This window comes from Trichechus manatus, unplaced genomic scaffold (genome assembly GCF_000243295.1).
Source record: "Trichechus manatus latirostris isolate Lorelei unplaced genomic scaffold, TriManLat1.0 scaffold00128, whole genome shotgun sequence".
Taxonomy (NCBI): domain Eukaryota; kingdom Metazoa; phylum Chordata; class Mammalia; order Sirenia; family Trichechidae; genus Trichechus; species Trichechus manatus.
In genome coordinates, this window is record NW_004444064.1 from 8,401,658 (window position 1) to 8,414,049 (window position 12,392).

Below are 12,392 nucleotides of genomic sequence, written 5' to 3' on the forward strand. Positions count from 1 at the left end.
CTCAGTGCCCTCAGAACCCACCCTGACACACACCACTCACACTTCCCACAGCACCCTCCGTGCTCAGTGGTACGTGGAGGTTATGACTTGATTCTCTGCTCTCTGTCATGTGTCCCTCCAGGGTGACAGTGGGGGCCCTCTGGTCACTTTGAAGAACAGTGTCTGGTGGTTGATTGGAGACACGAGCTGGGGATCTGGATGTGCCCAGGCAAACAGGCCAGGCGTGTACGGAAATGTGACAGTATTCACAGACTGGATTTACCAACAAATGAGGGTAATTTCCCACAAGCCGCTCCTCACTGAGTTCTCCCTGACTGGTTGTGCCAAAGCCCAGATGATCTGAGGGTGGTCATGCTGCCAGGAAGCTGACTGCTGACTACCTCTGACAGGATGCTGTCTTGGTTTTTATGGCCTCATGTCTGCAGTTAGCACGGTTTCCCCCTCTCCATTAACGCCCCATCACTGAAAGCCAGTGCTGTTGGCGTGCCAGCCTGTGGTGCTTGATGAAGAAATCAGAGCTCAGCTCTCCAAGGCCCAGAGCCAACAGGACTGTACCCGGGTCTCCTTAGCGCTCTTCTTACTACCCTTGGTTCTGGTCCCGCTTACCCAGTTACCCTCCCAGACATCATCGAATCAAGGTTTGGATGATAGGCAGAGTGGAGAGTGAAGCAAAGCAACCATTGAGTCCTTACCCTGCCTCTTCCTTTTCCGTGGCAACGAATGAGGCAGCTCCCAGTGTTCCCGGTGGGGTGCCGCTGGAGGTCTCTGGTACCCAGACTTGAGAACAAGGAAAGGTGGTCGTGAGGTGGGGGTAGACCCTGGGGCTTCTCTGTGACCTCTGCCTCTCAGACTTATTTAGCTTATAAATGCCTCGGGTCAATCTCAGAAAAAAAATAATTCTACCCTTTTCGTGATTTAAGAAAATAACATCAGTTTCTTTTTCCTTTTTGAACAGGCCAATAGCTAATCCCTATGTCCGTGAAACCACTGCACAGGAAGCTGGAAGGCTGTTTTTAATTCCCGGCGCTTTGTGTGTTGTTATTGGTGATTGGAAGGTCCTTTCATTTTTATTAAACAGTGAACTTGGCTGACTGGGCGCTTTCCACAGATGCTCCTCTGGGGCCCGCTCTCCCCCACATGGTGTGGGGCCCCTGACACCTGTCCAGAGGGGTGGCTGGCCCGGCTGGGCGTGGGCCCCTGGGGTCAGACACATCAAGGCCCGTGGAGCCAGCGCGGGGAGGGCTGGGGGTGCCCTGCTGGGGTCTTCCTGCTGAGCCCACCACGAAGCCTATTTTGGGGAGAACTGGGAGATGGGGACCTCTCAGCTGCTGGACGGCTTGAGGCAGAACAGGAAATGCGCCCCCTGGAGAGAGATGCGGGAACTGCAGGCCCAGGAAGCCCCCCGCCCCCGCCCCGGGAAGCCCCATGCCTCCCTCACGCCAGGCGTTTGCTGGTCATTTTCAACGCCTTCTGAGCAGCCCCAGACGGTGGCTGGAGCTAAGGGACCAGCCTTCATGGGCAATGGTGTGATGATCACCTATAAGGGCGTCAATGACCTTTTTCTTCTTCTTGTGTGGGCGGAGTGTGGACGGAGCCCTTGGAGCAGGGAACTGATGGCAAAACACGTTCACCCCAGACCTCCCCCACTCCGAGTTCCTGACCAACCACTGGCCCACGACCCCTGCGTGTAGTGTAGGGGGCTCCGTGGGTGGAGACAGCCTTACTCCCCGCCCCTCTCCCTCCCAGCCTCCTTCCAGATGGCGCATGCTCCCTGGGTCCTCAGAATGGGGACCATTGGGTGCCAGGCTGACCCTCCTGTTAACCACGTGGACGATTGAGGGCACCTGGGCAATCAGGGACGCCCCATTCCAGATGCACTGTTTGCATGCAGCGTTCCTACATGTGGCTACCTCAGTGCTCAGACGGAATCTTTGCCTTTTGACGCCCACAAGCAGTTCACCTACGCTCAGCTCTTTGAAACTGTTCTTGTCTTTGCAAAGCAGGAGTGTATTTGAGGTACTTCTTCACAATGCCTGACTTCTAACGCCATGTTAGCAAATGAATGTGCTGAAGAAAGTCACCTGTGTTTGTGACAAAGATGAGAAGGATGTGTTCGGGACTCCCAGGCCCTCTCCAACCCCTTCATTTCCACTGCAGGGAACTGTCCCTTGTTCATTGCCAAGTCTGAAATGTCAGTGCTCTTACCTGAGGACTACTTTCCATGGTCCCACCTCCTTTCCAAGGGCACTGGTTTTCAAGAATGAAGTGAATGGTTCTACCGCTAGGACTTCCCATTGAAATGGAAGGTCACGACAGCGTCATGCACATAAGCTTTGAGGCTCGGGCAAGAATTAGCAGACACGCTGCCCTGCAGGGTGCCCGCTCCCCACCCCAGGTGTGAAAACGCGTTGTTGTGGTGGAAACGTGTCTTCTCCAGTGCTTCCTTTTATTTATGTGACCCGCTGTTTGTCTTCTGTTTTGTATCTTTTTTAAACTGTAAATTTCAATTGTGAAATATCCTGCTAATAAATTATACGATTTTTTTCCCAAATATTTATGGAATCGCTGATGTTCACCATGGCGAGTGATTCATTCACCATCCTGCATTTCCTTGTACGGGAGTGATGTTGGGGTGGTCGCTGTGCGGCAGAGGCAAGGGTGGGGTGCAGGTCAGAGAGCACATGGATGGGGGTGGGGGCTGGGTAGATCTACTCTCTGTTTGGTCCCATCTGCTCCCAGGGATGCCCCGAGGATGACCCTTGAAAGGTCATCTCCCTCACTCCCACCTCGCTTTGCTTCAGACCCAGACCCAGGCTTTTCTCCCTCAGATCCAGCCAAACCAAGCCCAGATCCCACCCCCTAAAGCTGTCTCCTGAAGTCCCTGCTAGCTCAATGGTTTCAGAGCTGCCTCCTTCAATCATCCCAATCCCGTTGCCCTGGAACCGTGACTGGGTGGGAGAGGAGGAAGTGGCGAGCTTTCCCCGGGCTTGAGAACAGAGATCTTTTCTTATTCTTTGCACCCCCTAATCCAGCAGGTCCTCAATCCATGACAGGTGACTGGGTCCTTTATGCCAAAATGTATAAAAATTACCCAAAAAAAAGTCGTAGTTACTAAAAAAAAAAAAAGCACACATTTTTGTGTTAGACAGTAATATCCTTAAATATATCCAAATGTCCAGCTGAGCAAAGCACTTGACATTGTTTTCAGCTCCATATTCCATATTAGAACTACCTTGGGAGGTGATTTTTCTTTTGGGTGATGCTGATTTCAGTGAAAAGACCCAGCCAGGAAGCTAAGAGGCTAAGGAAATATTGATATTTTTCTGTTTAAAATTTTATTAGAGACAGATTGATTTGCTTCATGTAAATTAACCAAAAATGCTAATTCGAGTAAAGAGGATGCACGTTAGCTGCTGTGAGTAGGTGTTTAACTCATGGTGACCCCAGGCACAAAGGAAAGAAGAAACGCTGCCTGGCCCTGCACCGTCCTAATGATTGGTTGTAGACAGGACTGTTGTGATCCACGGGGTTTTCATTGGCTGGTTTTCACAAGTAGATCACCAGGCCTTTCTTCTTAGTCTGTCTTAGCCTGGAAGCCCAGCTGCAAGCTGCATTATAGCAACACACAAGCCTCCACAGACAGGGAGGTGGTGGCTGCGTATGAGGTGCATTGGCTGGGAATTGAAGCTGAGTCTCCTACACAGAAGGTGAGAATTCTATCACTAAATTGCCATTTCCCTCAGAGGAAACACATGTTAATAAAAGTGTGAGATCTGTGATTTGTGATGACCCCTTTGTCACTTCTTGCAGCTGGGTAAGCGGGTGGTCCCAGCGTTGCGGCACATGATCCCCTGACCTGCCTCTTGCCAAGATGTCCAGGGGGGCAGTCCTGCCTTCCTTGGGGTTCTGTCTGTTCCCAGCTCTGTCTCTCGTTCTCCTGAGACTTCCCGATTGATTCCACAGCCTTTGCCTTCACCCCAAGGAGACCCCCTTACCCCCACCCGGAACCTGACTCTTAGGAGCCGCACGCACCCTGGCTGGCGTTGATCTTCCATCCCACACCACAGACCTTGCTGCTTTGGACTGAGAGAGGGTGATGGTGTGTTAAGGTGACGTGGCCTGGTCCATGGCCCACATTCCTGGTGCACCCAGTGTTTCAAGACAAGTTCTGAGGCTTATGTTACTTCTAAAGTAACGTAAAGGAGGCTCTGGGTGGTGCATTCGGCTGCTAACCGAAAGGCTGAAGGTTCGAGTCCACCCAAAGACACCTCAGAAGAAAGCCCTGGCGATCTATTTAGAAGGCCTCCAAATATAGTGATGCCCCACTTCCTGTGCTTGTTCCCTGGAGAAGCAGCTGTGGGCTCCGTGTGCACATATGCACACATGGGTCATCTTTGTACACGGTCAGATTTCGGTGGTGGTCAGAATTTGGAGGTTCTTCACCCTCTCACCCCCTGCATTAGTTTCCTAGAGCTGCCGTAACAAAGTCCCGCAAGCTGGGTGGCTTATAAGCACAGAAATGTATCATTGCACAGGTCTGGAGGCTAGAAGTCCAAAATCAAGGTGTTGGCCTTGTTAATTCCTTCTGAGGGCTCTAAAGGAAAGTCTATTCACGCTTCTCTCCTGGCTGCTGGTGACTGCTGGCCATCCTTGGTGTCCTTGACTTGCTGGTGCATCCCTCCAGTCTCTGCCTCCAGCTCACATGGCCGATTTCCCTCCGTGACTCTTTCTGTGTCTCGTCTCCTTGTTTATGAGGACATCCCTTGGATTAGGAGCCAGTGTACTCCAGTATGACCTCATGTGAATTGATAACATCTTCATGGATTTTCCATTGCTTTCCAACAAGTGTCTGGTTTTCCAGGAAGCACAGAAATAAAATGTTAGGGGCTGTATTGTATTAGTCTCCTAATGCTGCTTTAACAAAGGATCACAAAGTGAGTGGCTTTAAACCACAGAAATGGAGTGTCTCACAGTTTGGAGGCTAGAAGAATGAATCCAGAGTTTTAGCAGGGCCACGTTGTCTCCGAAGGCTCCAGGGAAAGATCTTTTCTTGTCTCTCCCAGCTTCCAGTAGCCCCAGGCATTCCTTGGCATTCCTTAGCTTGTGGATGCATCCTTCCTCTGTCTCTCTGAGTCTTTTCTCTGTTAGAGGACATAGATGGGACTGGGACCCATCATACCCCCGGTATGATCTCATGTTAACCAATAACATCTTCAAAGACCCTATATCCAACAAGGTCATGTTCACAGGTACAGGGGTTAGGGCTTCAACATAAAATTTGGGAGATACAGCTCAACCCATAACAGGTTCTCCACACCTCAACTCTCAGGTTTTACCATACGCCAGACTACGTCTATGCCCCGTTAGCTGTCGACTTTTACCGACACCTCGAACACGTGGAACCAGAGAGAAAACTCAAGCTGTGAGTCACCAATCAACCTAAGTCCAAATTCTTTCTCCTCTCACAATCATAAGTTGTTAGGATGTCTTATTGATGGTCAAAGGAGGTGACATTATCTTCCCAGTAGATAAATCTATTTGAATACTAATATCTCTACAGAAATGTAGTAACACGTGTTATTCAGTAGTCAGTTTTCTGGTGCTCTCATTAGCCACAAACTCAGATAACCAAAATAAATATTAGCTATTATTATGATGATAACAGTCCCCGGGTGGCGCAAGTGGCTGAGCACTCAACTACTAGCCAAAATTGTTAGCAGTTCAAACCCACCTACAGGCAACTCGGAAGAAAGGCCTGGCGATCTGCTTCCAAAAGGTCACAGTCTTGAAAACCCTGTGGAGCACAGTTTTACTCTGACACACATGGGGTCACTATGAGTCAGAATCAACTCAACAGCAACTAACAATCACAATATAAACAAAAAGTTATTATGAATTCAGCCAAGTACTATAGTCCTCAGTATAGTACAAAGCAGTTTTAGAATATAAATGCCAAATTTCTATGCATTCTAAGTCAAGTCTAAAAAAACAAACAAACCCATTGCCATCAAGTCAATTCCAACTTACAGCAACCCTATAGGACAGGGTAGAACTGCCCCATAGGGTTTCCAAGGAGCAGCTGGTGGATTCAAACTGGAGAACTTCTGGTTAGCAACCGAGCTCTCTTAAAGTATAGAACTAGAAAAAAGTGTGCTAGGTTTAAAAAGTAAATTGAATGAGTATCCATACAGTGCTTCCAAGGGGTGAAAACAGAACAAACTTGAAGCCCTGGTGGTACAGTGGTTTAAGCGCTCAGCTTCTAACTGAAAGGTTGGTGGTTCAAACCCACCAGCCGCTCACAGGAGAAAGGTGTGGCAGTCTGCTTGCATAAAGATTACAGTCTGAGAAACCCTGCAGGCCAGTTCTACCCTGTCCTATAGGGTCGCTATGAGCCAGAATCTATAGCAGTGAGTTTTAGGTTTTTTTAGTTTCTATAATATCAAGTTTCAAAAAGAACAGTGAGTAAACACATGTGCAGACACTCCCTTAAGCTGCTTTCCCATTAGAACATTGCTAAATGCACATTGTCTACTCAACCAACTCCATCGAGCTGCTAATGTCAAGGTCAACAGCGTCCTCCACTTTGATAAGCATATAGTCAAGTCTCTGCCCTCGTCCTTCTCAGCCTCTTAGCAACCTTCAACACAGATGACCACTCCCTCCTTGTTGAAACCCTTCCTCCTTTATTTGCTTCTGTAATATCACAGCCTGCTGATTTCTGGGTCACATTCTCTGTCAGCTCTCCTTCCCCCTCGCTGACCAGTGGGAAGTCAAGTTCTTAGTCTGCTTGTCTGCTTGCTTCTTCAATTCTCTGACCTCCTAAGTATCAGAAACCCAGAACTTGATTCTGTGCTCTCTACTTTATCAATACATGCTTCCTAAGTGATCTTATTTACCCGTGGTTTTAAATTTCATCTATATGCTAAAAACCACTGCTGCTGAGTTGATTCCAATTCATAGTAACCCTGTAGGACAGAGTAGAACTGCCCCATAGGGTTTCCAAGGAATGGTTGGTGGATTTGAACTGCTGACCTTTTGGTTAGCAGCCGGGCTTTTAACCACTGCCTCACCCGGGCTCCATCTATATACTGTTGTGTACCATGAAGTCGATTCCAACTCATAGCAAGCCTCTAGTACAGAGTAGAACTGCCTCATAGGGTTTCCAAGGAGTGGCTGGTAGATTCGAACCGCCGACCCTTTGGTTAGCAACCTGAGCTCTTAAGCACTTCGCCATCTATTTGCTAGTGACCCCCAAATCTATGTTTGTAAGCCTGACCTTTCCTTAGACTTGACTCCTCCCGTTGGATGTCTATTGAGGATTTCAAATTTGATGTGACCAAAATAGAACCCTTGATTTCCCACCCCATCCCCATTTCTCCTCCTCTCCAAGTCTCCACCATCTCATTTCCAACACTACATACACCTGCCCAGTTCCAAAGCCAAAGCCAAGAGCTTCTTTCTCCTTCCCCTTGCCTCCATGTCTAAGTCACCTGAAGTCCAGATGACTCTGTCTTCAAAACTATCCCAAAGCCACCACCTAGATCAAGGCACCATCATCCCTTGCCTGGACGTCCTCCTGCTGGTCTGCTGGCATCCACTATTGCCCACTACAGTGCACTCTCCACTGGCCTTTCTGTCATGCCACTGTTGACCCTCTTGAATGATCCCATCTCATGTTATTTCCTGGAGCATGAAGACCTAAGTGACCTGGCCCCGCCCCCCTCTGTGACCACAGTTCCCATCACTGTTTCCCTAGCCCACTACTCTCCAACAGGGCTCAGCATGCCAGCTCACTCCCACCCGAGGGCCTGGAATGCTCTTCCCCATCCCCACCCAGATGCCTCCAATCTCTCGTTCAGCTCTCAGCCCTAGTGCTGCCTTCTCAGGGAGGCCCTCTCTGTCCACCAACCTACAGTTGCACCATCCATCCCTGGCCCACCGTCATTGGCTAGCATGTCACCTCATTTTAATTCTCTGCATAGCACTTATCAATATCAGATATTTGCCTTTGTCTCTTGTGTATTACTAGGTCGGTTTACCTGGCTTCTTCCCACTGGAGGGAGGGTTGATCATGAGAACGGAGATGTGGCTGACTCATTCATGGCCACCTCCCCAACACCCAGAGTGGGTGCTTACTAAGTGTTTGTTAAGTCCATGAGCAAATTAATTTAAAAAGAGGAAAACATGAAAGCATCTAAAAATTGCTGACAGTGCCCTTCTCTGTAGCTCAGTACTCAGCTGAACAGTAGAAGATGTTTCTGCGCTGGTTGTGTAGACCAAGGCATGTGTCTTTGTTGACTTGAATCCTCTATTTCAAACTGAGTTACTCTCAATTTGAGAGTATGAATGTGTCTGTGAGTGTCAGTATGAATACGAGTATGAGAAGGCTCTCTCTCTCCAGCGAGGGTGAGTTGTCATTGCAACCCCAAGTTTTGTTATAGTAAAACCTGCAAAATCCGGAACCTGTGTAAGACAGAAACCTGTCAGAGAAGGAAAACGCAAGTATCTTCCACTAATAGAAAAGTGGTAAGACTGTACCCTGTCAATGGTGGAAAACTTGCAAGACCTGGAAAAACAAGGCAGTCCTGCTGAGTTTCGGCTCTCACAGGTTTCACTGTCTGTCACTACCTTTTCTTCAAATAACGGACAACAACCTCAGCTTTCATGACCGACCACTGGTTCCAGGCAAACGACGACTTTCTCTGCCACCTTTCTTCCTGCCCAGTGGAAGGTCCTTCCTTTCCCAGTGGGAGGTTCAAAGGTAGAGTCACACACGTCTTGGCTGTTGGTAACCTGAAGAGATGTGCTCATACAAACCTTTTAGTGAGGAGAAGATGTGCTTTTACTTGACAACTTTTGGTAACAGGAAGATTAAAACACAGAGAGAGAGAAAGAGAGACAACTGCTTAAGTGAGGGGCCTGGGAAGTTTTAGGAAACGGTAGATCAGACATTCAGGCTCAGCCACAAATTAAAAACCAGGAAAAACAGCAGAAGGTTACACTGAGGTCTCCAGCATAAACAAATAAACAAAAAAATACAGCAGCAATTTTATACTCAAAGAACATAAACAAAAATACAGGCTCAGAATTCAAAGCTTTCCATCCAGTGCAAGTGAAAAGGTGTGGGGCAGGAGAGGCTGAGAGGAGAATATCAGAGGGGGAGCGAGTGAGTCTGTGACCAGACACATTAGAAACGAGGTGTCCTAGGTCCCTGGTGCTGATGTAACAGAAGTACCATAAGGGGGTGGTTTTAAAGAAAAGAAGCTTGTTTTCTCACAGTTTAGGAGGCTGTTATTGTATGCCATCGAGTTGATTCTGATTCATTTACAGGAGCAGATCGCCAGGTCTTTTCTCCCTCAGAGCCACAGGTAGGTTCGAACCACAGACCTCTTGGTTAGCAGTCCAGTGCTTTACCACTGTGTTACCATCGCAAGGCTCTAGAGGAAGCTCCTTCCTTGTGTATTTCAGCCTCTAGTAGCTGCCAGCAATCCTTGGCGTTCCTTTGCTTCTGCACGGTTTCTGACATGATATTTGTCTCCTCTTGTGTGTCTCTGAGCCTATTCTGCTCTTTGTGTAACTCAGAAGGGATTAGGTCTAAGGCCCATCCTACTCTGATAGGATGTAAGAAAAGAAAAGCCCTACTTCCAAACAGGGTCATATTTGTACAGGGGTTAGGATTCAACACATATTTTCAGGGGACACAATTCAATCTGTAACAGGGTAGTATAGACCTCCTTAGAGCTACAGAGCCGTGGTGGCGCAGTGGTTAACAGCTCAGCTGCTAACCAAAAGGTCAGCAGTTCCAATCCACCAGCCACTCCTTGGAAACCCTATGGGGTGGTTGCACTCTGTACTATAGGGTTGCTATGAGTCAGAATTGACTTGAAGGCAATGAGAGAGAGACAGTGACAAACAAGTTGTTCTCAAGAACGCAGAGGATGGACCCAGTCTGTTTTGAGGATGATGCCCTACATCTTGGCACACAGCAGACACCGAAGAGACATTTGCTACATAAATTATACAGTGGGCGAACAGTGAGAGAAGAGGAGTGAGTGAGTGACAAATAAAATGCACATAAGACAAGTGACAACGGAATAAACGAAGGGCTGCCAGGCACTGGGGAATTGAGGCTGCAGGAGGCCTGGGTGTCCTGGACAGAGAAGCCCTCAAAACCCAGCAGGTTCCAGATGCATTTGGAAGAAAGAGGAGAACTGACAATGCACTGCCCTTCTCCACCCATCTCACAGGGATCCTGACCAAACCAGATCTAGTGAACAAGGTAACGGAAAAAGCTATCCTGAACGTGGCGTGGAACCTCACCTACCACCTCAAGAAGGGCTACATGATTGTGAGGTGCCGGGGCCAGCAGGAAGTCACTGACAAGCTGAGCTTGGCAGAGGCGACCAGGAGAGAAATACACTTCTTCCAAACACATCCGAATTTCAGGTGAGACTCTTTAGGAGCAGCCTGAGTTGGACTACCGGGAACCTGTCCCACCAACTAGAATTGGCTGAGATGATAAACCAATTGTCTATAAAAAATGATAAACTGTAGCATGACCTATCCTTGTCTTTAATTTTTAATTCAATGCATTGGTTGATTTAGAGAAATTTAAATAAGTTAGCGTTTCTTGGGCTTTAATGCTGCTGATGATTAAAAATTGTATTGCATCATTCCATGCATAGAGAGCCCTTTGGTTTCTCCAAATATTTTCACTTACTTTCTGTGATGGTTAAGATTGTGTGTCAACTTGGCTGGGCCATGACTCTCAGTGTTTTGGCACTCCTATAATGTTGTGATCAATTGCCTGTTGAGATTTGATACGTGATCACCCCCATGATGGAATCTGCTATGAGTAGCCAATCATTTGAAGGGGAGTTTCCTTGGGCATGTGGCCTGCAATGAGTGTGAGCGGATGTTCAGGCAGGGCTCTGGGGCTTTTGCTCAGTCTGGATTCCGCAGCTGGCTCCTGTTTGTCTGACCTCCAGTTCTTGGGACTTGAGCTAGCAGCTTACCTGTAATCTTGCCTGCCGATCTTGGGATCCTTTGATCTTCATAGCCTGTGAGCAATAGCCCTGCTCTCCTACCTGCCGATCTTGGGTTCACCAGGCCCTGCTGCTGTGTGAATCAGGAGACGCCTCTTTCCCAAACCACAGATTTGAGACATTACAGCCTCTACAATTGTGTGAGCCATTTCCTTGATATACATCTCTCTCTATGTATATATATATTTATACACTTTACAGGTTTTGCTTCTCTAGAGAACTCAGCCTAAGACACTTTCTCATTTGAGTGCCACAAAATTTTAAGAGATACATAATGCAGGTGATCATCTTCCCAGTTCACAGATAAGGACAATAAAGTCAAACAAACAGTGACTGGAAGCAAGACTAGAAACAGATCTCCCAACTTCCCGAAACCCGAGTCTCCTCTCCCAGATGGTGCACGTTTAAACCTGCCCTCGGAGTCTCCTACGGCTGCTGCCACAAAATACCACCAAGGGCAGCTTTAAACAACACAACGTCACCGTCTCACAGTTCTGGAGACCAGAGGTCAGAATGCAGGGCGTTGGCAGGCCCGTGTTCTCTCTGAAGGCTCCCGGGGAAGATCCTTCTCGTCTCTCTCGTCTCTTCCAGGCCCTCCTTGGCTTACAGCTGCATCTTCACGCGGTTGCCCTTCCTCTCTGTGTCTCTCCTCTTTCAGGAGGACACCACTCAGATGGGATTACGACCCTCCCTGCTCCAGTATGACCTCATGTTCACTGCTAACATCGTCAAAGACCCTATTTCCAAACAAGGTCATATTCACAGGCACAGTGCTTAGGAGCCCAGCATATCATTTTGGAGGACACCATTCAAACCATAACAAATGCTCAAATAAGTTAATACGTGTAAGGTGCTTAGGATGGTACCTGGCACTTAGTGAGCTTCATAGAAACACTTGTTACAGTAAATAAAATACTAGTTTAAGTACTTAACCTCTACAAATCTCCCTGAGGCTTCTTTCGTTTCCCTGCTGATAAAAAGACTACCTACCTCAGACGCTGATTGTAATGATCGATGGAGGCAACGAATGCAACCTTCCTAGCACTGTGCTAGCTAGGTGTGGGTTTGCTCAGTAAGTAACAGCTGGCTTTCTCATGCACAGTAGCTCTGGTGGTGCAGTGGTCAGGCGCTTGGCTGCTAACTAAAAGGCTGGCGGTTCGAACTCACCAGTCGCTCCGTGGGAGACAGACGTGGCCATCTGCTTCCATAAAGATTACAGCCTTGGAAACTCTATGGAGCAGTTCTACTCTGTCCTGTATGGTTGTTATGAGTCGAAATTGACTTTATGGCAGTGCGTTTTTTGTTTTGGTTTCTCGTGCACTGATCAGCTGCTGATGAGGAAAAAAG

General features: G+C 48.0%; 1 protein-coding gene across 1 annotated transcript in view; it reads left to right on the top strand.

The window, feature by feature from the left end:
- The window catches only part of TMPRSS2 (transmembrane serine protease 2), a 42,683-nt gene extending 41,658 nt beyond the window's left edge, over positions 1-1,025 (top strand). Inside the window, exons 11-12 of the mRNA XM_023739122.1 lie at positions 122-274; positions 956-1,025. Coding sequence (XP_023594890.1) covers positions 122-274; positions 956-967 — 165 coding nt within the window. The 3' untranslated portion in view covers positions 968-1,025. The remainder of the gene's footprint in view (positions 1-121; positions 275-955) is intronic.
- Positions 1,026-12,392: the final 11,367 nt, after the last annotated feature.